At 43.4% G+C, this 25,762-nt stretch overlaps 1 protein-coding gene across 3 annotated transcripts; it reads left to right on the plus strand.

Annotated features, from left to right (window-relative positions):
- The first annotated feature begins 1,827 nt into the window (after positions 1 to 1,827).
- LOC109403573 (lysoplasmalogenase TMEM86A) lies at positions 1,828 to 23,931 on the plus strand. 3 transcript variants are annotated; one of them, XM_019676394.3, is made up of 5 exons: positions 1,828 to 2,439; positions 22,435 to 22,604; positions 22,663 to 22,969; positions 23,026 to 23,242; positions 23,504 to 23,931. In XM_019676394.3, the coding sequence occupies exons 1-5, from the start codon at positions 2,389 to 2,391 to the stop codon at positions 23,533 to 23,535; spliced, it is 777 nt and encodes a 258-aa protein (XP_019531939.3). In that variant the 5' UTR covers positions 1,828 to 2,388; the 3' UTR covers positions 23,536 to 23,931. The 3 variants fall into 3 exon arrangements, with proteins under 3 accessions (XP_019531939.3, XP_019531940.3, XP_019531941.3); XM_019676396.3 differs by lacking the exon at positions 1,828 to 2,439 and adding an exon at positions 13,801 to 14,369; XM_019676395.3 differs by having other exon boundaries at positions 1,834 to 2,439; positions 23,026 to 23,931.
- The last annotated feature ends 1,831 nt before the right edge of the window (positions 23,932 to 25,762 follow it).

The following is a 25,762-nucleotide window of genomic DNA, read 5'->3' on the forward strand; positions in this document are numbered from 1 at the left end:
AAAATAAGATAGATAATGTTTAACCTTCCATTGGCCATCACTGCCAGCATCACTAGAATGCTTACTACAAAAAGCGAGATTTTTTGAACGTTTTGTACAAAAATGCAACAGTACGATCATTCGACAATTAAATGTAAAGATTTATGTAATTTTCTGGGGGGGCTACCAATTTGCTTCCGCACCGGGCCCCCAAATCCCTAGCTACGCCACTGGCACGAGGATGTGTGGCTTTTGGTTGTTCCTCTTCCCAGTCCGATTGGGGATCCATTATGAGTTGCCATTTGCCGATGTCCATGTTTACGGGTTCGTTTGAACCATGGGCTCAGAAGAGGGTCAGTGTCAGCTGCTCACAGGGGGAAAGAGCAACTGACGAAAGTGCCGGGGCTGCAAACGTGTGACCAATTGCGCCACCTGCCCCGGCTAGTACACGGGAATACCTAACCTATTCCAAACACATCAGACTGTTCGACGACCATCTATCTATCGTATGCTAGTTTTCAATAAACACTGTGAATACAATATTTTTCCTGAACATGTTCACACAAATGTCTGAGTTTGCGCGGTAAGGATAATATCAGTAATGCATCGGAATGTTTACATTGCCTTTTCGAATTGTAGGTTATCGATGCTTTTCTGTATTTGTTATAAAGTTTGATTTTCAATTGTCCCGTAACGTGGGTAGATCACCTTATAATGGTGCGTTACGGCGTAAGATCTACCATAACAAATTTTGATCTTGTATTTTTTTTTAGCTTTGTTAATTTAAATGCAGAAAAAATCCAAGATCACAATTTGCTCTACTTTTTTTCTTTTACATGTTATGTTTTTCATTGTTAATAAACCATCTCTTTCAGGAGGATTCAGGTAATTTGTAATTATGTTACTGTTGTGAGCCTATCACCATTTAAAAATCTATAATTTTACTTTTTATTTCAGATTTGGAATCGAACACCCAACAAGGAATTAGGAAAGGAACCAGACATCAACCAAAAATGTTGCGTGCACCTGAACGTTGACCAAACGTTTCCTTTGAACTTTACCCTTCCACTAACATCCAAATTCCCGTGACGCCTAGGCCTGAAAGAATGTAGAGGTCTCTATATACTTTCATAGGTGTCCAACTAATCTTCCTTTCCCATCCCTCAGCTGTCGCAAGGACGTGGCCAGGACAGCACTCGACCGTTGGAGGATTGCGTCAATCTTGTCTAAGAGTCAGAGATTAGTCCCAAATCTTTGTGCTTTGATGACGGACAGGAAAGATGCAACCCTCATAACAGCGATCCAGGGCTGTACCACCTACGAATTTGTGCGACTTGCTTAATGCTAATGCTAATGCTAATGCTAAATGTTATAAAGTTTGATTTTCAATTAAACTTTCAAATCAGTAAATGTATTGGAATATTAAATAAACTTCACGTTGATTGCAAAAGGATATTTTATGAAGATTACTTTTCTTGTCACATGTATGAAAACTACCCGACTCAACGCCTATGGATAGGCTACACCATGCACACGAGCGCTTCCACCTTTCCCTAGAAGTACCAATATTCGCGCTTGCCCACTATGCGTCTCCATTATGCAGTGTACCGAAATTCATTCCCCTCGAATTACACCAGCTGATGGTAGGACGCTAGACAGAACAGATAAACATTCTCAGTAGACCAGCACACAGACATGGAAATCAGAATTGCATTCTGATGCACCAGTATTCACCAAGACAAGGATGGATTTTCAACCTCATCCACCCGTTCTCCAGCTGACAACTTCTTCAGATCCACCCACTCACCTGGAGGACAGACAACATCCCCCGAACGAAAAAAAAGTCGCACTACAGTCTATAGCGTCCGTGGTGAAGGCATCCAGCCAGGACATTTGTTTTTGTTTGCTACGGGTTTTTTTTTCCTGCAGCTCATCGTGCACACAGCAAAGCGCACACTTCGCAGTTGTTGAGTTGTGGCCAGATCGATTTGTCGCCTTTTCTTTCGGACTTCGGTAGCCCCCGGAATGGAAAAGAAACGCAAACAAGGTGGATTGTAATCTACAAATTAAGCTTCATTATCGTGTGCTACTGCGGGGAAAATTGTTGTTTGTTTCGTCGTCGGTTTTACGGAAGAAAATGGAACAAGGTGAAGAAAAAGCTCTCTGATGTGGATAAAATTGAGTTTCTTGAAGGAAAGTGCGACGAGAATCTATTCATTCGGCGGATTTGTGATAATTCGATATAGGAATGTTCCTTGGTGCACTCGATTGCTGCTGGATCCGTAACTAAACCCACCTACGATTGTTTTTATCCAATCATCACTCGAAAGGGTTCAGTGACGACCGAAGCAAGTGATTATAGATTTGGGCACATTCTTGGAGTGATTAGTTGCTGCGACTGAGCTGTGCATGGCATTTCTACGTTCGGACGCGGAGACGAGCACGGAATGGAGACGCATGGTAAGTATGAGATCCGAAGAGATAAACAAATCTAGATACGACGATTGAGGAAGATGGAGTAAAATACTTCGTTTCCATTTCCAAAGTTTGAATTAAAGTTTTACCAAGTTGGCATATTTGCGTAAGGATATTTCAATATTTGTAATAGTTTAATATGTACTCCACTTGGGGTTGGTGTCGCCTATATGGCCTTTCGGGATTTCAACACCTCGTTGTTTTTCAATTGGGACAACAAAATAACAATTATTATCCCTGATTGTACGACATTTCCCCCGAAAACCAGTTCCCTGAATGAAGTTTTCCCGAAAGTTTTTTCCCCGAATGTACCATTTTCCCGAAAAATGTTTCCCCAAATGTACCGTTTCTTCGAAAATAGTATTACATTTGCCATTTACCTGCACATTTCGGCTCGTGGCGTTTGCGGATTTTGTCCAGCTTCTGATAGAGCTTCCGGATTTCTTGAGAACAGGGCAGCAGTTCCATTTCGTCGCACTCCGCTTCATCCAAGTGGCACTTTTTCTCCCGCAAGAGACGTGTCTGCTGTATTTGCTTCTGTTTAGTCAAATGCATAGAAAAACGATGCGCGCGCCTCTGGTTGTGAAAGCCACTACTATGAAAATATAAAATGATCGTTACAAAAGTGGTCGATGGAAATTTCGAAAGTTTTACGTCTGTTTGTCTGTGGTAAGGATCTCCTATAATGGTCTAGATGTCGTGACGTGTGCAGCGGCCATGGCGTTCGAGCTGCGCGTATAATGCATCCTTTAAAAAAAAACGCAAACCTCGACGGAACGGACGCTATGTGTTCCAGGCTTAAGTGTTGCCTCGGCTCTGGTAGATGGTATGATTATCTCTGTAACGCCACGATGCCGAACCTGCCACAATGATGCTAAGACGGAAGAAAGTCGAAAAAATCAACTTGTTTATTTTGATTCAAAAGTATTTTTTCATTTTTTCTTAACATTTAAATAATCTACTTTCAAAATTTGGTGCTGTTGAACGAACACTGATTTTTAGAGAACTTCAAAGTGGGTGTCCGTCATGCTTGAAATTTAACCCTCTACTTCCCATGGTTGCTCTAGAGCACCATCGATTTTCGGCGAACTCGGGACAAACGGAATTAGATGAATATGATGCAATAATTTTAATAATATGGTTGTAACCTCATAAGGTTGATCCAACTACTAACTACTTGTTTCAATAGTGGAACTATTGATAAACAACCAAAAACCTATTGATTTACAACCAAATTTTTTTTCATTGATTTCGAAAAATTTAGCCAATTTGCAATAACTTTTGTTCAAGCACTTTTTTCGGAAACGCTTTTTAGAATAGATATAGTCGTTCAAAGTCGTGGGAAAGAAAGGGTTAAGCTCCCATATAAAATGTATGGGAAAACAAAAAAAAAAAAACTTCCACTAAGTTTTCAAATATGAGCACACATTTGTACACATTTCACGCTATATTCATTTTGAAGATTTTGTTGTCAGCTTTCAGGAAACCTAGAGGTTATTTATCGCAAACTTACGCAATTTATGAATTTTGCCGAAGAAACAACTAGAAAGCCCTTTTGCAGAATGACGATTTAACTCCCGCTTATAAATAGATAGCGTATTGCTTTACCTGTTATGAGAATAAAAAGAAGGTGCATGTCTATCCTAAAATTATGAAGATCGTATTAGTTACACTGCTTATGTTTTTATCGATCAATTTTTTTTATTTTCAAGGCCCAGTCGTCATAAAGCTATACGGTGCCACGCATGCAATTCATACATAGACGAGAGATCATGGAAAAGCATATTTATTAGCGTGGTTCAAAAAATCGTTTTTGCTCCACTCCGCTTATTCGATTCCTAACCAGATTATATGCCATCTCCTAAAATTTGAGCTCATTTGGTTGAAAATTGAGACTGCACAAGCCCTTCAAAGTTCACACTTAAAAAATGTTACCGAACTCGGTTGAATTTGAACCGAGTTTTTATCTGCTGAACGCTCGGTTTCCCACTCGGTTCAAAAAATTACAACCAAGCATCCGGTTGACTTTATTTGACATCGATCTGTCAAACATACCGATAAAACTCGGTAGTCCAAAGACGAACTACCGAAATATGGTTTACAATAATTTTACCGAAAACTGTCAAATAAACCGACTGAAATGTTTCAATAACCGGTTCCTTCTTCTTCTTACTACATCTCTCAATTTGAACCATACCTATTCGCAATATTTGGAAGTAAAAGAAAAACCAACAGCAGGTAAAGTAATTGTGCGCTTTATTACTTAATATGTAAATTCACAAACTAATTATCTTTTTAAAGGGAATCTTTGATGCTTAAAACTTCGATGTTTCATTGTTTTGTTTAACAACACAACACAACATGTAAATTCCAGATTGTAGATTGTAGATGACGCATAGTTGAAGACAAATTTGGACGCTCCATGACGGTCCCAACGACAATTGAGCAACCTTTCTTCGAAAATGGTTTCCCGCAGATCAGCCGTAGGCTGAAAGTATATTAAATAAATATTGTTTTAATTAGATTCGCTTAAAATTTCCTCAATTTACTCACCAGTTAACTTTCGTTCCGAATGGAAAAGACACCTAACGCACGTTTGCTCAGAAAAAGAAAATGTCTGGGTGTTCGAAGTACAGAACCGAGTTTTCGGTTAAAAAAACCGGCGTAAAGTTCACCCCACTGACGTTTGACAAATCTGAGCATATAACCGAGTTTTCTCGGTTTTTGTTTACCGAACTCGAAAATATTGATGCTTTACCGTACTCATCGGTTAAAAACCATGACAATCAATCAATGTTGTCGAACTTTTACCGAAAATTCGGTTCCTTTTCAAAACATTGCGCCTGGAAACATATTTTGAACTGAGTTTCTCGGTTTCTTGTTGAAAACCGATGACACTCGGTTCAAAATTGAACCGAATTCGGTTCTATTTTTTAAGTGTGTTTGTATGAGAATTAGTATGGGAAAACGATGTTTTTTCATTCAATCCACCGTAGCATTTTCCAAAGTGCCCTAATGGGTTAGTTGACCCTTGGTAATCCTAGGATACTCCATCAGCTACAACTTTGCCGAAGACCGCATTCAAATCGGACGCCTCATTAATTAGTTACAGACTTCTATCCAAAATCGAAATCTTTACTCATGATGGTTAAACTATTCGGTGGGCATCACTGCATTTTGCAGTGAAACGTAGTAGCCATGATTTCAGTGTGCTATCTTTGGTGCCATATGCAGCAATGTTGCCTGCTGGGAATCTAGAGGATCACTGTTAAGGACAAGGTATTTGGAGTACACAGCTCAAAATTTGTAGAGCACCGTTTTTTAGAACCGTTGAACGGATTTGGATGAAAATGCATCACGCTAATTGTTCAGTGGTTGTCAACAGCGTGATACAATTTAGTCCAAATCCGTTCAACGGTTTTAAAAAACGGTGCTCTAGAAATTTTGAGCAATGTACTCCAAATACCTTGTCCTTAAAGTTTGACTAGTTGGAAACAAATCGATAACTAATTAATGAGGCGTCCGATTTGAATGCGGTCTTCGGCAAAGTTGTAGCTGATAGAGTAACCTAGAATTACCAAAAGTCGACTAACCAACTAGGGCACTTAGGAAAATACTACGGTCGATTGAATGAAAAACGCCGTTTTCCCATAGTAATTCCCAGACAAACTTTGAAGGGCTTGTGCAGTCTCAATTTTCAACCAAATGAGCTCAAATTTTGGGAGAAAGCATAGAATCTGGTTAGGAATCGAATAAATAGTGTGGAGCAAAAACGATTTTTTGAACCACGCTAATATTCATATCAACATTATTTCCAATATTTTCTCAATTTTCACATTGAAGAAGTTTCTATTTGTATCGTTTGTATCGTTTATTTTCAAGGCTCAGCTATCGTAGCGCTTAACAGAGCCGATGTCTGTTGTAGCATGTTTACATTTTTAATGTGTGAAAAGTATCGTAAGACAACGCATAAATTGCTGGTATACGCGCAGGTATTCAGCAAGACTACGCTGATGATATCTGGAATCGATTTATGACTGTTCCAGAATCTTTTCGTGTTGAAAATTTCATTGGCTCTTCGATTGGCTTTCAATTTGCGATGGTGTCCCTATACGCTCTGTTTCTTGATTTTCTCGAAGTAAAAAGGTCCCATTTGCAATTAGAAAGCATGAACGAAACCTCCCATTCAAATCTGGTCTTTTGAGAAGCTTATTGGTATGAGTTTTCAACATAACTGTTTTTGCAAGCAAAAGTTAGATTCTCGCACAAAACATAACGCGTGAAATGCATCAAATGCAAAAAAGATAAACTGTCAAAGACAATTTTCAGTAAATAACTACGGAAGTCCTTATGGACAAGGTATTTGGAGTACATAGCTCAAATTTTCTAGAGCACCGTTTTTAAGAACCGGTGAAAGGATTGGATCGAAATGCATCATGCTGATTGTTCAGTGATTGTCATCAGCGTGATGCATTTTGATTCAAATCCGTTCAACTGTTCTAAAAAAACGGTGCTCTAGAAAATTTGAGCTATGTACTCCAAATACCTTGTCCTTAAAGAACTTCGATAGAAGTTGATGAATAAATTTCGTTCTAGCTGGGACGAAATACCAATAAAATGAAGAAAGTTGTTTATAACAAAGTTGTACATTCCATATCTAAATCAAAAAGACAACCTACTTAACCCGTTTGACCCCAGGTAAAAAATAAAAGTTCCAAAAATCGCCAACAGCCCATTTCTCAACAGAATTCAACCAAATTTTGAACATAAACTCGCACAACACTATAGTTTTGGAAATATACGGGATCAACATTTTCTTGAACTTCTGGACGGAGTAAAGCCGGTGGGTCACTGGCTCAAGTCGGGCAAAAATAAGGCCAAGTACGATTTGCATCCCCATAACCTTCTTCTTAACGAAGTTTTTCAATGGGAGTTTGCACATTCCGTTGCCTAACGATAGTTGATGTTGCTACAGGTTCGAATTTGAGATTTTCCGATAGGTTTCTTTTGTGTTCTTGAGATATTCAACATTTCTGAACCATCCAAGTCTTCATTTACGTTTGTTGTTTTCAAATGAAACAAAAACGCGAGATATTATTCCCTTATTGACCCCATAGGTCATCCGAGACATCTTTTGAACATATGTTACCCTTGTAGTACTATTAATATTTTCTGAATATCTCAATGGATTGTTCGAATCCGTCCTTACAAAACATGAACACTCAAAATAATCACCAAGGATTATTTTCAATTATTTTTATCGCTTTTATTTGCACCAATACTTGAACATCTGTATAATGATTGTTATATCAACGAGCAGTAAACATTTTGGACGATCTGATTGAAGTCATGCTTTAACTACAGAGAACCGTGGATGGACTACAATTAGACCTATTTGTATGCGGAAAACAACGGTTAGCTCCTTAAACCAATACTACATCGAACAGGAGTAAGTAAAAGCCTCGACTAGATTCCTGAGTACCCGGGATGGTCTGGCTGAAGTCAGGCCTTGCGTTCATTGAGCTGTAGATAAACTGTAATCACATGTTTTACCTATGTGGAACCTCTGTGCACTACATACACATATTCTATCTTGTGTCAAAAAAGGTCTCGCACAACTATTCCTAGGAAAAGCGAAGTCATGCCTTGACTTCAGAGAATCATAGACGAACAGCAATGAGAGTTTTATGCACGCGGAAAGCAATGGTTAGCTCTAGAAACCAATACTACATCGAACTGGAGTAAGTGAATTCCTCGACTAGATTCCTGAGTACCTGGGATGGCCTGACTGAAGCCCGGCCTTGAATTAATTGAGCTGTAATTGAGGTACTCGCTCAAATATAGTTTTTGCTTGGGTGATTCCTTGAATATTGAGGATGCTCAATATCATATTGAAAGTCGCATGGCGTCACAAGCTAGCTCATTTCATGCATTTATTTGGTATTACATCAAATTCAAGATAAAACTGAATCAACAATATTTCTCCATAATACACGGTTCGTGGCTGCCACTCTCCATCCTCGGTCGCGCCCGATGCTCGCCAAGTCACGCTCCACCTGGTTCGCCTATCGTGCTCTCTGCGCTCCACGCCTTCTTGTGCCAACCGGATCAGTTGCAAACACCAGCTTTGCAGGGTTGTTGTCCGGCATTCTTGCAACATGTCCTGCCCACCGTATCCTTCCGGCTTTGGTCACCTCCTGGATGCTGGGTTCGCCGTAAAGTGCAGCGAGCTCGTGGTTCATTCTTCTCCGCCACACACCGTTCTCCTGCACACCGCCGTAGATCGTCCTTAGCACGCGTCGCTCGAAAACTTCGAGTGCTTGCAGGTCCTCCTCGAGCATGGTCCAGAGGATTGTGTCTTATTGGCGTTTTGTACATGGTGCATTTGGTGCGTGGGTGAATCTTTTTCGACCGCAGTTTCTTCTGGAGCCCGTAGTAGGCCCGACTTCCGCTGATGATGCGCCTCCGAATTTCACGGCTCACGTTGTTGTCAGCCGTCAGTAAGGATCCGAGGTAGACGAATTCCTCCACCACCTCGAAAGTATTCCCGTCTATCGTAACATTACTACCCAGACGGATCTGGTCGTTTTCGGTTCTGCCTACCAGCATGTACTTTGTTTTTGAGGCATTCACCACCAGTCCGACCTTTGCTGCTTCGCGTTTCAGGCGGGTGTACAGCTCTGCCACCGTTCCAAATTTTGTGTTTCCGGATTTTGTGGAAATCGTTCCCCGGCTGTTGAGCCCGGCTCGTCGCATCACACCTTCCAGAGCGATGTTGAAGACTAGGCATGAGAGGCCATCACCTTGTCGCAGTCCCCGGCGAGATTCGAATGAACTAGATAGTTCACCCGAAACCCTTATGCAGTTTTGCACACCGTCCATCGTTGCTTTAATCAGTCTAGTCAGCTTCCCAGGAAAGCCGTTTTCGTCCATGATCCTCCATAGCTCTGCGCGGTCGATACTGTCGTATGCCGCTTTGAAGTCGATGAACAGGTGATGCGTTGGGACCTGGTATTCACGGCATTTCTGGAGGATTTGCCGTACGGTAAAGATCTGGTCCGTTGTCGACCGGCCGTCGATGAAGCCGGCATGATAACTTCCCACGAACTCATTTGTTTTAGGTGACAGACGACGGAAGATAATCTGGGATAGCACTTTATAGGCAGCATTCAAAATAGTGATCGCCCAGAAGTTCTCACATTCCAAATGGTTGCCTTTCTTGTGAATGGGGCAGATTACCCCTTCCTTCCACTCCTCCGGTAGCTGTTCGGTTTCCCAGATCCTGACGATCAGCCGATGCAGACAGGTGGCCAACTTTTCTGGGCCCATCTTGATGAGTTCAGCTGCGATACCATCCTTATCAGCTGCTTTGTTGGTTTTGAACTGGTGAATAGCATCCTTAACTTCCCTCAGCGTGGGAGTTGGTTCGTTTCCGTCCTCCGCTGCACTGGCGTCGTCGTTTCCTCCGTTGCCGTGGGCTCCCGTGCCTACGTTCTCCACGCCGTTCAGGTGCTGATCGAAATGCTGCTTCCACCTTTCGATCACCTCACGTCCGTCCGTCAAGAGGCCTCCGTCTTTATCCCTGCATATTTCGGCTCGCGGCACGAAGCCGTTGCGGGATGCGTTGAGCTTCTGGTAGAACTTCCGTGTTTCTTGGGAACGGCACAGCAGTTCCATTTCTTCACACTCCGCTTCTTCCCGGCGGCGCTTTTTCTCCCGAAAGAGGCGGGTCTGCTGTTTCCGCTTCTGTTTATAACGTTCCACGTTCTGTCGAGTCCCTTGCTGCAGCATTACCGCCCTCGCTGCATTCTTCTCCTCCAAAACCGTTCTGCACTCTTCGTCGAACCATTCGTTCCGTCGATTCCTTTCCACGTACCCGATGGTGCTCTCGGCTGCATCGTTGATGGCTGCTTTCACTGTACTCCAGCAGTCCTCTAGAGAGGCCTCATCTAGCTCGCCCTCGTCTGGCAACGCGGCCTCGAGATTCTGCGCGTATGCTGAGGCGACATCCGATTGCTTCAGTCGCTCTAGGTTGTACCGTGGCGGTCGCCGGTATCGTACATTGTTGATAACGGAGAGTTTTGGGCACAGTTTGACCATCACCAGATAGTGGTCGGAGTCGATGTTGGCGCCACGATAGGTCCTGACGTCGATAATGTCGGACAAGTGCCGTCCGTCAATCAGAACGTGGTCGATTTGCGATTCCGTCTGCTGTGGTGATTTCCAGGTGTAACGATAGGAAAGGCTGTGTTGAAAAAAGGTGCTACGTATGGCCATATTTTTTAAGGCGGCGAAACCGTTTTCGTTCGTCTGCTGGTGGGCGCTGAACTTACCAATCGTCGGTCTGAATTCCTCCTCCTGGCCTACCTGAGCGTTCAAATCATCTATGATGATCTTGACGTCGTGGCTTGGGCAGCGATCGCACTCGCGTTCGAGCTGCGCGTAAAATGCGTCCTTGTCATCATCAGTACTTCCGGAGTGTGGGCTGTGCACGTTTATTATGCTGAAATTGAAGAATCGGCCTTTGATCCTCAACCTGCACATTCTTTCGTCGATCGGCCACCAACCGATCACGCGCCTCCGCATATCACCCATCACGATGAAAGCTGTTCCCAGCTCGCGTGTGTTGCCGCAGCTCTGGTAGATGGTATGATAACCTCTAAACGTTCGCACCATGGATCCTGTCCAACACACCTCCTGCAGCGCTACGATGCCGAACCCGCGGTCCTTCAGTAGATCGGCGAGTATGCGGGTGCTCATAATGAAGTTGAGAGATCGGCAGTTCCACGTACCGAGTTTCCAATCGCAAGTCCTTTTTGTTCGCTGGGGTAGTTGCAGTTGTTCTCGGTTCGTATTATTCTGTTGCTGATTTTCCATTATAATGGTTTTAACGGCTGGCTCGTAGGGCCTGACACCAACCCCCTACTTTCCGGAGGACCATAGTGCACAGTTGAGCTTAGAGTTCTTCCCTGGCACTCGGACGTAGATCAGCCGCCCCTAACATGGGGATCAGACGCTGTTGTGAGCCGCTCCTCCTGGAGAACAGACGCTCAGGTTTACCGAAGCAAACCCCCCCCCCTTCCCTGTCAGCCTACGACCAAAGTTCCCACCGGGGTTGGTTACCCGATCTTCCCCAAGGTTGCTCATAGTTTCCGGCCGGTACCGCGTGGAGGTAGGGATAGGAGTTGCTGGGCAGAGGCTAGTGGATCACAATGGGATCTGAATTGCGCAGCATACCCAGCCTTTACCGTGCCCGTCACAAGCTAGCTCTAATGAGCTATTGCTCTCTTTACCCTCATGCGTTTTACAGTGTCCTTTTCAGGACACTGATTAAACCCGTTGTGGTATGGGCTATAAGCTCTCGTTGCGCTTATGCGTTCATTCTCTCTTCTAGGGTACCCCATCGTATTTCATCACCTTTCCCTTTCGTAATTCCCATCCCATGTCCCATTCTCCCTCAGGTAAATGATGAAATAGGCTATATGTATGGCGATTGCACAAATGTCCCTAATGGAGGATAACGTGCCTCTGGAGCCGGCCTTATGATACCTGATATGAACAAAATACCAAGCAGGTGGGGGAGCGGATTATTGGGCTCTGAATCTCCCAAAAAATGACCACGTGATTTATGGACAACCCCTGGCATTTGAATAGAAGATTTGCATCCATATAATTAACGCTGCCGAAGACAGCAAATTCAAAATTTAAATCATGGTCAGGGTATCACGGAATCATTTTTTTTCATATTCAAAATTAGATTCATACATCGCGATCATATGCATGCAATATTTATAGCAACCACCAAGTCTGAAGTAATTTGGGTCCACAATGTAAAACAATTTCACTGAAGACATTGCTGAAATATTGTGTAATTCTCAAAATATTCACTTCAACAGCTCTGTGCTTCAAACAGGACGCTAGACAGATAATGGTCTATAATAGAGGTTCCATTTCCCGACCGTTTTGGTTGTCCCGGGATTCGGGATAAAATTTGTTGCTTGTCCCGGGAAATCCCGGGATCCCGGGAAATTTTTCAATGTGCTTAAAACGCATATTTGCGATCAGGAATATGTTTTATTCATCAATTAAAAAAAAATCAATGGTTCAAATCAAGTAACTGGTCTTATCAATTTTAATTCGTTCTCTGTAAATACAAGTTCAAGAAGCAAATGTTAATTATGATTTCATCGGACAGTGAGGGTTGCTTTTTAGAACAGATATTTCCGGAGTTCGTTTTTACGGGCTCAACTTACCATGTAGCTCAAAAAGTGACAGCTCTTTCGCAATTACTTTTGAAAAATCAATCATTGCTGAATCAGTCTAAGACGGGTTGGCATATTAATTTATAGCCGATTCCTGTTATTTACGCATGTTCGATGTTGTTATACATAAGGACAATCCAGCATTCAACTCGGCAGCATCGGTCTGTCTTTGGCAGTCTCGTAACAATCGAACTCTCATCTCAGTTCCTTGATGAATATTTGAGTTTTCGATGAGCTTTCCAGATCTGCTGGCACTTGCGTTGACGACGGAAGACCTTGCAGGAACTTTATCGCTGTTATTATTTCCTTTTGGCGCCGTTTGTTGATTCTCTTCATGATTGCTTGGAAGAGGTCGTTCCCAACTTTGGAGTTACTTTTCGAATACAAGAAACTCAAGCTGCCTTCCGCAGACAGTAAACTCGTCTTCCCAATGCTTCCGAAGCGAGTCTGATTGGCCGAAGAGCTTCCTGAAGGTTTTTTTTTTTTGCAATTTCAAAATCAATTCCAACATAAGTCTAGAAAGGCCTATTTCGAAAAAAGTTCTCCTTGATGCATTCACAACCGTGAATAAAGTGCTCCAGCATCGTTTCAGTCGAGTTCCAACGAGTTTTGATGTCCACACACAGTTAAAGTTGTTTATGTAACATTTTCGTAATTTTTTGTTGAAGGCGATTTTCGAAAAAAATAATCTTGAATTCAGAGACTCTCCAAATTCAAATCAAAGCGAAAAAATGTGTAAGAAATGTGTGTCCCGGGAATCCCGGGATTTTCGGGACGGTGAAAAATTTTATCCCGGGATTCGGGAAATCCCGAATTTTTCAAGATCCCGGGATTTTTTGTCCCGGGATATCCCGGGTTGGAACCTCTAGTCTATAATAAATGTAGAACTCAGCGGTATGCCACCCGAATTTTATCGTATACCAGCCGTAAAACCCGCAGGTACAGACCGGCCGTTCTTACTCCAAGTGAATCAAAGCACTTTTTATTTCTCCCATATCGACGCGAAACACTTTTCGCTCTCCATGATTTTTACGCGATTGACTGCCGTGTCGCTCTCCGTCTCAGAATCGCCAAACCACTCCTAAGTCAGTGCGTTGCTACACGTTGCACTGAACGGTTCGGTTCGCATCCGGTTGTTTGAAAGCGTCTGCTTGAGAATTCATTGTCGCGAATGCGCTATATTCTGTGTGAAGTGCAATATTACCGCTGGACGACGATATCAAGTGCATCACACGCTACTTAGTGAAATTATATAGTGCCACAGACGAACGGTTTATCTTCGCCCGTAATCGCAACTTGTTGATATCAATTAAACGCCAGTCGTACAAAGACCGACGCGACGCTTGGAGAGGGGCAGTGAACTTGAACTTGAGTGGCTGAACATCAGCGAATTCATTGAAACTCTTTCGCACTCTACTCGAGTGAAATTGTAGAATCATCTCCGGCTTGGCGTTTAAAATTCGCACATGCGTTACGAGAATCTATAAATAAGCTACCGCTACCTACAAATCAAGAAGAGTAAAAAAATTGAACCACGTAAACAGAGAGTCATCAACAGCGGCAGCATCTGGAGCGGTGTGCGCTTATCTATCCGAACCGAGCGTTGACTGAACGCTGCTAGGCAGAATGGCACGAGCTGATATTGGAACAATTGTGAGTCGGTTTATGGTTTGGAATTTGGCTTTAATTCGGTTTTAGCTAAAGGTGATAACGATTGTTTTCAACTGTTGAGGATAATGGGAGTTGTAGCTAAGCTGATTTAGTTGAGCTAAATGAAGCATGGCGTGTTCTGATAAAGAGGAACGGGCAAAGGTTGAGTGATTATCAGATCCAGATGGCCGTTTGGGTATCTTTGTAGTGTGGATAGTATCTAACTGAAAGAAAAAGATTGTTATTCTTTTTCTTGTTACTTTTTTTTTCAAATTGTCCATATTCTTATTATAGTTTTTTTTTTTAAATTGTATTGTCCACCAACTCTTGAAAAAATACTGTGTACGCACCAAACTTTGCGCAGTGCCAAACATTACGTATTTTGGTAAACACTTGAAGTCATGTCCTCTAAGAATACCCACAATTATTAGCTAGTCTTTTATGTAAAAAGTATGCAGTTAATGAAACAGCACTATTCTTTTATTTTTTTATTGTAAACTGCACAAAGTTAGGCAAAAAATGTACATAAAATATGGTGCGTTTACGGTGCTTCAACAAATTTAAGTACATTCACAATAATCGCAACCTCGACATTGCCACTACTAGGGGTGCCTCTGTCTTTACCCGCAATCATGTACTGAGTCTTGGTCGAATTTATCGTCGTCAAGGCTATCCTCGCTGCATCTTTCTATTCAGAAGCACAAGAAAGTTCACGAGCCAGAAGCTTCAAACTAGAGGCTAAATAAGAGCGGGATTATGAAGCTGTTGTCGATTATAATCTAATTTTAAATTTTCACCTATTTGGTTTCTCATTGTGCGATTTACACAACATATTCTGTGTATCCTTGCCTTTGGCATTTTCCAATTGATACCGATCTGTTATTTTTGCTGCTGTTCTTTGTTGTGTTGTGATTGTAAAGAGTGATTGACTAGTTTTGGTAGAGGCTGCGGTAGGATAGCTCCAGATCCATTTTTAGCATAAACAGCAATCTTTGCAGACTTATGCAAAATGTTACAGCTCAAGTGGCCTTAAGTCCAAGAAATTTACTTTTGTAAGAGGAATTTATAACTCGGAAACCTTGTGGACCCGTTGTTTGCTATCTTCAGCAAACATAAAATGGCAAACTCGTGTGTCATGCCTCGAGCCTGTGTGCTTGTCAACAACGCAGTAGTTGCTACACTCATCTCTGAACTAACCACCAGAAATGTATGTGCTATCACAATTGATGTATCTGTTGGAAAGCTCAACAGGAAATACGTCTATTGCTTGGTTTATTTACCGCATGATGAACCATCCCCTATGGATGCTTTCAAACAAGTCATTGCAAACTGCACTTCAAAAGGCCTTCCGCTAATTGTTGGCAGTGATGCAAATGCTCACCATATCATCTGAGGCAGCTCAGACATTTACATGAGAGACTTCAGTTTGATGGAGTACTTAAGTAGTACAGATCTTTCATTACTTAACATAGGCAACCGCCCAACCTTCATGGTATCTGCTAGAGAGGAAGTGTTAGACATAACGCTTTGCTCTAGTAGAATTAGTCATGCGCTGACCAATTGGCATGTGTCAGATGAAGAATCTTTATCTGACCATCGTTACAATTTTTTTTGACATTTAAATGTTACTTCGCAAACATTGCGTTTCAGGAATCCTCGGTCAGCAAACTGGGATTTTTTTACTGGTTTGGTTGCGGCCAAATTTCATGGATACTCGCCATCCATTGACACTCCAAGTGATTTAGATGATGCCGTTGATGTAACAACGACCTTCATCATGGAAGCTTTTGACGAAGCATGCCCTCTACGGTGTGTGAAGATCACAAGAGGAACCCATTGGTGAAACTCTGATCTGGCGAAACTCAGGAAACAATGTAGAAAGAGTTGGAACAGACGACGTCCGGCTGGCTCGTAGGCTTTTAGGTCGGCTCACAAGGCCTACAAGAAAGCTCTCCGGTCTGCTCAACTATTCGGCTGGAAAAACCTTTGTACAAATGTTTCCAGTTTGAGTGAAGTCAGTCGGTTAAACAAAATCCTTGCGAAATCTAAGGATTTCCAAGTGATCGAATTTCGTTTGCCAAATGGCGATCTGACTTCCTCTGATGAGGAAGTTCTGGAATGCTTATTCAGCACACACACTCCCCTGGATGTGTGGATATTACATCTTTTTATGAACCTGATGTCTTTTCTTGTAGTTATGATTCCCTGGCTTCGACTCGGAGTATTGTAGCTATAGAATCGATTGAGTAGGCACTTAATAGCTTGCTCCTTCCAAATCTCCTGGGGTAGATGGGATTTATCCTATTTTGCTTCAGAAGGGATTTGATTATTACAAACCTGTTTTGGAAAAAAAATATACATGTTTGCAGTTTTGCTACAGGGTATATTCCCAAATCTTGGCGCGATATTAATGTGAAGTTTATTCCGAAAGTGAGTCGTGCTTCGTATAAAGAAGCAAAGAGTTTCAGACCTATCAGTTTGACCTCTTTTCTTCTGAAATGCTTAGAACGCATTGTGGATCATCACATCTGTGATGTTCATCTGGGCAACATGCCTCTTCATGTGAACCAACCTGCCTACCAATCTGGTAAGAGCACTGTTACTCTTTTACACAAGGTTGTTTACGATATCGTTTTCTTAGATATCAAGGGTGCCTTTCGATGCCATGAAGCCGGACGGAGTCATGGTACATCTCCAATGATTTCCAATTGGATTCATCAAATGCTCAAAACCGATATCTCTTTTCGACATTGCGTCTAGCAGGGATTAGGAAATTGAGTGTTTGTGGATGCCCCCAAGGGGGAGTCTTGTCACCGCTTTTGTGGAATCTCGTAGCAGATTCGCTATTGAGGCAACTCAATAATAGCGGTTTTCCTACTTATGGTTTTGCCGACGACTACCTAGCATTGTTAGTTGGTATGTGTATCACCACCCTTTGCAACCTGATGCAAGGCGCCCTTCAGGTAGTTGAGGGTTGGTGTCGTCAATATGGCCTTTCGGTAAACCCGAGTAAAACATCTATTGTTCTTTTCACGGAAAAGCGAAACCGTAATGGTATTCGACCTTTGCGTCTCTTTGATTCTGAAATCAATGTGACTGAACAGGTAAAGCACGTTGGAGTCATTCTTGATTCCAACCTTTCCTGGACACCTCACATTGAGTTCAGAATCAAGAAAGCTTGTATGGCCTTCGGGCAATGCCGGCGATCCTTTGGTACTTGGCGTCTAAAACCCAAGTATATCAAATGGATTTACACAACTGTTGTTCGTCCGATATTGGCGTATGGATGTCTTGTGTGGTGGCAAAAGGGCGAAGTGAGAACAATCCAATCAAAATTAGGCCATCTCCAAAGGATGTGTTTAATGGCGATGTCTGGAGCGTTCTCTTCAACTCCTACGGCAGCGCTAGAAGTTCTCTTTGACGTTGCCCCACTACACATTCATCTCAAACGAGAACCACTTTCTTGCACTTACCGCTTGTGGGTACTCGGTTTACTAGAGGAAACTCCTGTGAACCGCACATCAACACACACCTCGTTGTTTCCACTTTTGGTAAATTGGGACAAAGCTGTCCTTGCTCCAAGTGATCTTACAATTGCTTGTAATTTTCCATATAGGACATTTTCCACGAAATTCCCTTCCCGGGAAGAGTGGACATCTGGATATCTGGAGAGAATTATTTCAGATGGCATCGTATGTTACACTGATGGCTCCCTTCTCGAAGGTCGAGCAGGTGCTGGTGTTTATTATCGTGAGCTAAGGCTGCATCAGTCTTATTCACTTGGTAAACACTGCACCGTTTTTCAGGCCGAAATCTTTGCTGTTATGTGCGGAGGGCAATCAGCACTTCAGCAGCACGTAATGGGCAAAGTAATATACTTCTGTTCAGATAGTCAGCCTGATATTAAAGCACTTGCTTCGGCCAACTCCATGTCGAAGATAGTTATCGCTTGTCGAACTCAAATCGAGGAGCAGAATTCAGCAAACGCTGTTCACCTTGTATGGGTACCTGGTCGTGGTCAGTCTTCCATCGCTGGAAATGAATTGGCTGATGAGTTAGCTCGCACTGGAGCATCACATGACTTCATTGGCCCTGAGCCAGCTATTCCGGTATCCGAGTGTTGGGTAAAGCTTCAGATTCACACCTGGGCTGCTACTCAACACAGACAATACTGGTATAGTTCGGAGTCATCTTTGGAGTTATAGGCTCGATTGACCTTTATGCGTTATCACAGTGCCCTTCTCAGGACGCTATGTGAACCCATTGTGGTACGCTTTGCGTGTATGACGATCCTATTCCCTTATCTGTCCTTTCCCCTGTCCTATCCTTTTTCCTTCTCTTCTCCGTCAGGTAAATGATGAATAGGCTCGTGTTCATGGCGATGGTACAAATTTCCCAAATGGAGGAGAACGTGCCTCTGGAGCCGACCTACTGATATCTGCTGTATATATGAATGAATGTTCCGGCATAACTCTGGAATGCGTCAAGAAATTTCAATCAAATTTGGCATACATATTCCTTAGGATGTGGAAGTGGTAGTAGGGGTATTGGAATTCAAGATGGTGGCTTAGGTTCCAAGATGGCGGTCAAAACTCCAGAATATATGCTTTTTTTACGATAATGGTGCTTCGGATACTATGCAATATGGGTAGCTATCGATCGCGCTTGATGAGCAGAATTCAAAAATCGATATTTAACGCCATTTTGAAATCCAAGATGGCGGACCATATCCAAGATGGTGGCCACGGAATGGTAGTTTAAGCTACATATGACACCATGCAATATGGGTATCTATCGATCGGGCTTTATGAGACAAAGGGTAGAGGGGCATGGTAGATGGTAGGGCAGTGGGTTGGGTAAACAGTGGAGCAGACGGTCGGGTAGAAGGATTGGGTGAAGGATGGAGTAGAGGGAGTGGAGTAGAAGGTTAGGGTAGAGTACAAGGTAGACGGTAGGGAAGAGGGTAGGATAGAGAGTAGGCTTGAGAGTAGGAAAAAGGTTAGGGTAGAGAGTAGGGTAGACGGTACGATTAAGCACAATATAGACCAGAGAGTACGGTAAATGATAGGGCAGTGAAAATGGTAGAGTATAGGGTAGAGGGTAGGGCACATGGTAGGGTGGAAGGTTATGATAGAGCGTAGGATAGAGGGTTGGAATAGAGCGCAAAGAAAACAGTAAGGTAGAAGCTAGAGAGAAGGGTGTAGAATTGAGATGAGATTAGATGAGCTGAGGTTTTTTTCGAGATACCTTAAGGAATTCTTTCCAGATATCTTCAGGCTTTCCTTTCGAGAATCTTCCCAGGTTTATTCCCGGGTTTTCTTCAGATATTTTCTGCATAATTTTTTGCATTCCTCTAGGGATTTGTGCTGGAATTTTACAGGAATACCTACTCAGCTTCTGGCCAGCATTCCTGTCATGATCTCTCTAAGGATTCCATCAGGTATTCTTTACGGGATTCCTTCAGAAATAACTTCAGAGATTTCTGCCAGAACTGCTTTAGAAAATCTTGAAAGGATTCTATCACAAATTTTAACCACCGTTCTTTTAAGGATTTCTGCTGGAATTAGCATACTTTTGGGCGTTTATCGTGTTATATTTCTGCCCCAATCTATAAGTCCTTTTTCTATTCTTTTTGAGTGGTTATTATCTCTCTCACTTGTTTAGAGCTGTATTGTATTTATACGGATCAGCCCCTCACCCTCAGCATGGTCATGCTGAATACCCGTGCGTTTACCGCCTCGGCTATATGGGCCCTTTTTCATTGAGGACCTACAATGAAGATTTTTTTGGAACTACATCATAGCAATATTGTATGAAAGTCTATACATCAGCAATGCTCAATTAGAATAACTGTAAGACCCACTCCCAATCCCAACTGTAAATTCAAATACCCGAGCAGCACACATCTATAAACACATACATATATAAAAATGAGTTTGAAGTTCCTTTGAGGCAACAAAACTCAAGAACGGATGAACCGATCAGCATGACTCTTGCACGGTTCAGTTCGTATTCGCGATGGCTGTGTTTATACCTATGCACAAAAAGTTACGAAAATCATCTAGAAAAGTAACAAAATTGATAAAGAACTGATTTTCCATGAGCTGGGAAGGAAATCAACACGACCGAAATGAAATCAATCTAGAGTGCGGTGCTACTTTGAGCTCAACAGTTGTCAAACCACCATGGTCCACTGCACGAATTTCTGCTGGCCTGCTTACTCTCAAGGGATATTTGACGTTTGAGCGGTGCCGACACCGCTCAAACGTCAAATTTCGTGTGAGAGTAAGCAGGCCAGAATATATTCGTGCAGTGGACCATAGCTTGGCAAGACAAAGTTTGCCGGGACAGCTAGTGTTATATAAAAGTTACGACAGCGCAAGTTTTGGTTGTATAGACGTTTATTTTACGTTATTTCAACACAATGTTAGAATTACGTCAAATAAACTTCTATACAATCAAAACTTGCGCTTTCGTAACTCTATTATAACATGTGTGTTGCTTGGGTAGGAAGGAAAATTGTAACACACGTAACACCATGCACATACACATAAAGAGGTGGGAAGAATGAAGGAGTGACGATTGTAAGGATTCGAGGGAGGGGCGAAGGAGGAATGAATGGTGGTTGGGAAAAGGGAGGGGAGGGGCCCACATATAAGTTCAGTGAAGTGGACTACAGTCAGAAGTAGCCCCAGATATTGGCCATTTAGTGGAGAAGAAGAACCTAGTTAGAGCGAAATCCAATTGAGTCAGGACCCGTGGAGTTCCGGCTAGGACCTGGTTCCTACCTCTGAGCCAGAGCGTCCGCTCCGAAACAGCTAGGAGCAAGTAGCCAGTGGAAACCGTGAATAGTGACCCACGTGGAGTGTTCATCTTAAACAGGTGTACACAAACCCTGTCTGGCCGCCCACGTGGTGAGAACATCCTGCGACAGCCGTCTCCACCAACGGCCACAAGCGAGAGTCATCCGAAGAACCGCCTACGCCATCCCCGATCACCCCGAACAACCCACCTCCGCCGGCCGGCCCCCTACACACTCACACCGACATAACCGTAAGTTAAATAAAGTGATTGGAAAAGTCGAATACAGTGGTTCTTAATTTCTGACCATCGCAAAGAGCCGACCCTGTGACAAAGAGTTTGGGAACCCCTAGAGGCAAGGCCGGTTAGGTCTTATGTCTTATCCCCAGCGAGCGTCTCGGGATTATCCCCTTTGAGTATAACAAGGTCAAGTACATAATGGCAAAGGGCTTTAGGGAGGATTCAATGCGCCCGCTACCCCGAATCTCTATCGACGGTAATGAAATCGAGGTGGTTGAATAATTCGTGTACTTGGGCTCACTGGTGCCCGCCGACAACGACACCAGCAGAGAAACTCAGAGACGAATTGTGGCAGGAAATCGAGCTTACTTTGGAATCCGCAGAACTCAACGATCGAACAATGTTCGCCGTCACACGAAGTTAACTATCTACAAAACGCTGATTAGATCGGTAGTTCTCTATGAGCACGGAACATGGAATCTACGTGTAGAGCGCTAGCGCCCTCGGAGTTTTTGAACGGAAGGTGTTGTGTACCATCTACATTGGAGAGCAGATGGAAGATGAAACGTGAAGAAGGTGATTGAATCACGACCTGCATCATCGGTTAAGAAAAGCAACCATCGTCTACACCGCAAAAACTGGGACACCAGGATGTCGGATAACAACCCGACAAAATGGTTCTCGAGGGCAATCCAAACGGTACAAGACGACGTGCTGCACAGCGATTGAGATGAATCGATCAAGTGGAGGATGATCTGCGGACCCTTCTCAAAGTGGGCCGAATGGAGACGAGTGCTACGTACAACAAAGGACACGCAGGCCTTGGTTCGACCGCGTGCGTGCGTTGTCTATGTAAATAATTGCACAGTAACTGTTTATTACATTGGTATCTGCATTGTATTTTTATGGCGATAATAACAATACTTTCTGTTCAGAAAACTTTAATAAAAGACCCGACAGGAGCCAACCTTAACAGTACATATGTATTGTTATTACTGATATCTATTTTCATTTGTTATAATTTCAGGTAAAGGTCGCTGCACCTCGGATGATCCTATTCGTAATTACGTTTATCCTATATTTTTCACTGATTGGCCTCACCGAACGACGAACAATCGAATCCACCGTTTTGAAATGTCTACCGATCGTCAGTTTGTGGATCTTCGTCCTGCTAACGGGCTTCGAACTGAAGAAAAGGTTAGTAATAATGTTATACGCAGATTGCCGGTTATATTTCAAGGCATTTTGTTCACAGCAACCGCTACAAGCAGCTCATCCTGGTGGGACTGATATTCTCCTGCTCCGGAGACATTCTACTCAACTATGAGCTCTTCGAGGCCGGTATGGCCGGCTTTGGGGTGGCGCAAATCTTTTACATATCAGCTTTCGGTTTCCACCCTGTAAGGCCATGGTTTGGTCTGCCGCTGTACGGACTGGGTGCGGCTGCAGTGGCGCTCATGTTCAACAACCTGCCAACGATCATCAAGATCTGTCTTCCAATCTACGGTATCCTGCTACTGACCATGTGTTGGCGGTCGCTTGCCCGAATCGACTCGGCTAAGGTATGTGTTTTTCAACGAGAGTTGACATGTGATTTCTAACTATTCCTGCATTTCAGAATATCCTCCGAATGACCTGTGGACTCGGTAGTGTGCTGTTCGTCATATCCGACAGTATCATTGCGTTCGACAAGTTCTACTCCCCGATCAACAATGCACAGTTTGCCATCATGGTGACCTATTATGTGGCCCAGTTCGGAATTGCGCTGAGCGTCATCGAACAGTCAGGCCCTGCAAAAACTGCCAAATCCCCATCATCCAAGAAAAGCCAAAACGGTATGAAACAGAAGAAAATAGCCTAAGGAGAAGGAAAGAGGATTCGTTGCGCCATCTACAACACGATCACTTCGTTAACACTTACACACGGAAGCATGCCATCACGCACACACTCCCATACTTAAACACTTACACTCACATATGTGCAGTTTTTTTTTTTGGTAAGTGGTAAAATTCGACCCATTTATGCGTGTCTCTCTATCATCCTACCAGAGTAACCATCTGAATAACTGTTGTTTTTCTCCTCTTCTTCGAACGTAGATGGAGTGGAAAATGGCGCAGAGCCATTGTAAAACTAAAATCATGACTAGAAAACAAAACATAAAATCATAGACTGTGATCTATTATCTTCCCTCGAAAATACAAGAGGATCTACTAACTACCACCACCAAAATTTGAATGTTTGTAAAACTGGCGAATGTTAGGAAGGGTTTGAAGTTTTACGGGAGGTTTCCAACAAGACTAGAAAAACGTAACATAAACAAAGACATAAACAAGCGTAAAAACAATGCAGTTTTCAATTATTCGTAGATGTTAATACAAGTTCAAATATATAACGTATCGAACTACATTATTGATAGATTATCAAACAAAAATTGTAGACAAAAAGAGACTGTGTATGTTGTTTAGAGGTTAAAGTGTTTTACCATTGATGAGTAAATATATGTAACATCAAATGTTCCTGAGAATATAGTGTATATTTTTATTGACAATGACAATCCGAACTTACCTTTCTATCTAAAACAACACATACATACATTTTCTGTTGCTGATTTTCCTTTCAATTGTATTTTTTACGGCTGCCTCTTAGGGCCTTACACCAACTCCCTACTTTCCGGAGGACCATAGTCCTCCCTGGCACTGGGACGTTGATCAGCCGCCCCTAACATGGGGATTAGACGCTGTTGTGAGCCGCTCATCATGGAGAACAGACGCTCAGGTTTGCAGAAGCAAAGCCCCGCCCCCCCCGCTTCCCTGTCTGCCTTCGACCAAAGCTCCCACCGGGTTGGTTACCCGAACTTCTCTAAGGTTGTTCATAGTTTCCAGCCGGTAGCACGCGGAAGTAGGGATAAGAGTTGCTGTGCAGAGGCTAGTGGATCACAATGGGATCTGAATTGCACAACATACCCAACCTTTCCCGATCAGAAAGGCATAACATAATTATATCAACGGTTGATATCTATATCATGGTTTGGTATATTTAGATATATTTGTTGGAATCGGTACGAAAATTAGTTTGTATTATTTTAAGGTTATAACAAAGTCCTATCCCTATTTCCTCGTGGTACCGGCCGGAAATTATGAACATCCTTAGGGAAGATCGGGTAACCAACCCCGGTGGGAACTTTGGCCGTAGGCTGACAGGGAAGGGGGGTTTGCTTCGGTAAACCTGAGCGTCTGTTCTCCAGGAGGAGCGGCTCACAACAGCGTCTGATCCCCATGTTAGGGGCGGCTGATCTACGTCCGAGTGTCAGGGAAGGACTCTAAGCTCAACTGTGCACTATGGTCCTCCGGAAAGTAGGGGGTTGGTGTCAAGCCCTACGAGCCAGCCGTAAAAAAACATTGTAACGGAAAATCAGCAACAGAATAACACGAACCGAGTCCAACGGCAACGACCCCAGCGAACAAAAAGGACTTGCGATTGGAAACTCGGTACGTGGAACTGCCGATCTCTCAACTTCATTGGGAGCACCCGCATCCTCGCCGATCTACTGAAGGACCGCGGGTTCGGCATCGTAGCGCTGCAGGAGGTGTGTTGGACAGGATCCATGGTGCGAACGTTTAGATGTAATCATACCATCTACCAGAGCTACGGCAACACACGCGAGCTGGGAACAGCTTTCATCGTGATGGGTGATATGCAGAGGCGCGTGATCGGTTGGTGGCCAATCGACGAAAGAATGTGCAGGTTGAGGATCAAGGGCCGATTCTTAAACTTCAGCATAATAAACGTGCACAGCCAACACTCCAGAAGTACTGATGATGACAAGGACGCATTTTACGCGCAGCTCGAACGCGAGTACGATCGCTGCCCAGGCCACGACGTCAAGATCATCATAGGTGATTTGAACGCTCAGGTAGGCCAGGAGGAGGAATTCAGACCGACGATTGGTAAGTTCAGCGCCCACCAGCAGACGAACGAAAACGGCCTACGACTCATTGATTTCGCCGCCTCCAAAAATATGGCCATACGTAGCACCTTTTTCCAACACAGCCTCCATTATCGTTACACCTGGAGATCACCACAGCAGACGGAATCTCAAATCGACCACGTTCTGATTGACGGACGGCACTTCTCCGACTTTATCGACGTCAGGACCTATCGTGGCGCCAACATCGACTCCGACCACTATCTGGTGATGGTCAAACTGCGCCCAAAACTCTCCGTCATCAACAATGTACGGTACCGACGACCGCCACGGTACAACCTAGAGCGACTGAAGCAATCGGATGTCGCCTCAGCATACGCGCAGAATCTCGAAGACGCGTTGCCAGACGAGGGCGAGCTCGATGATGCCC

Source organism: Aedes albopictus, chromosome 1, assembly GCF_035046485.1.
Source record: "Aedes albopictus strain Foshan chromosome 1, AalbF5, whole genome shotgun sequence".
In the NCBI taxonomy this organism is placed as follows: Eukaryota; Metazoa; Arthropoda; class Insecta; order Diptera; family Culicidae; genus Aedes; species Aedes albopictus.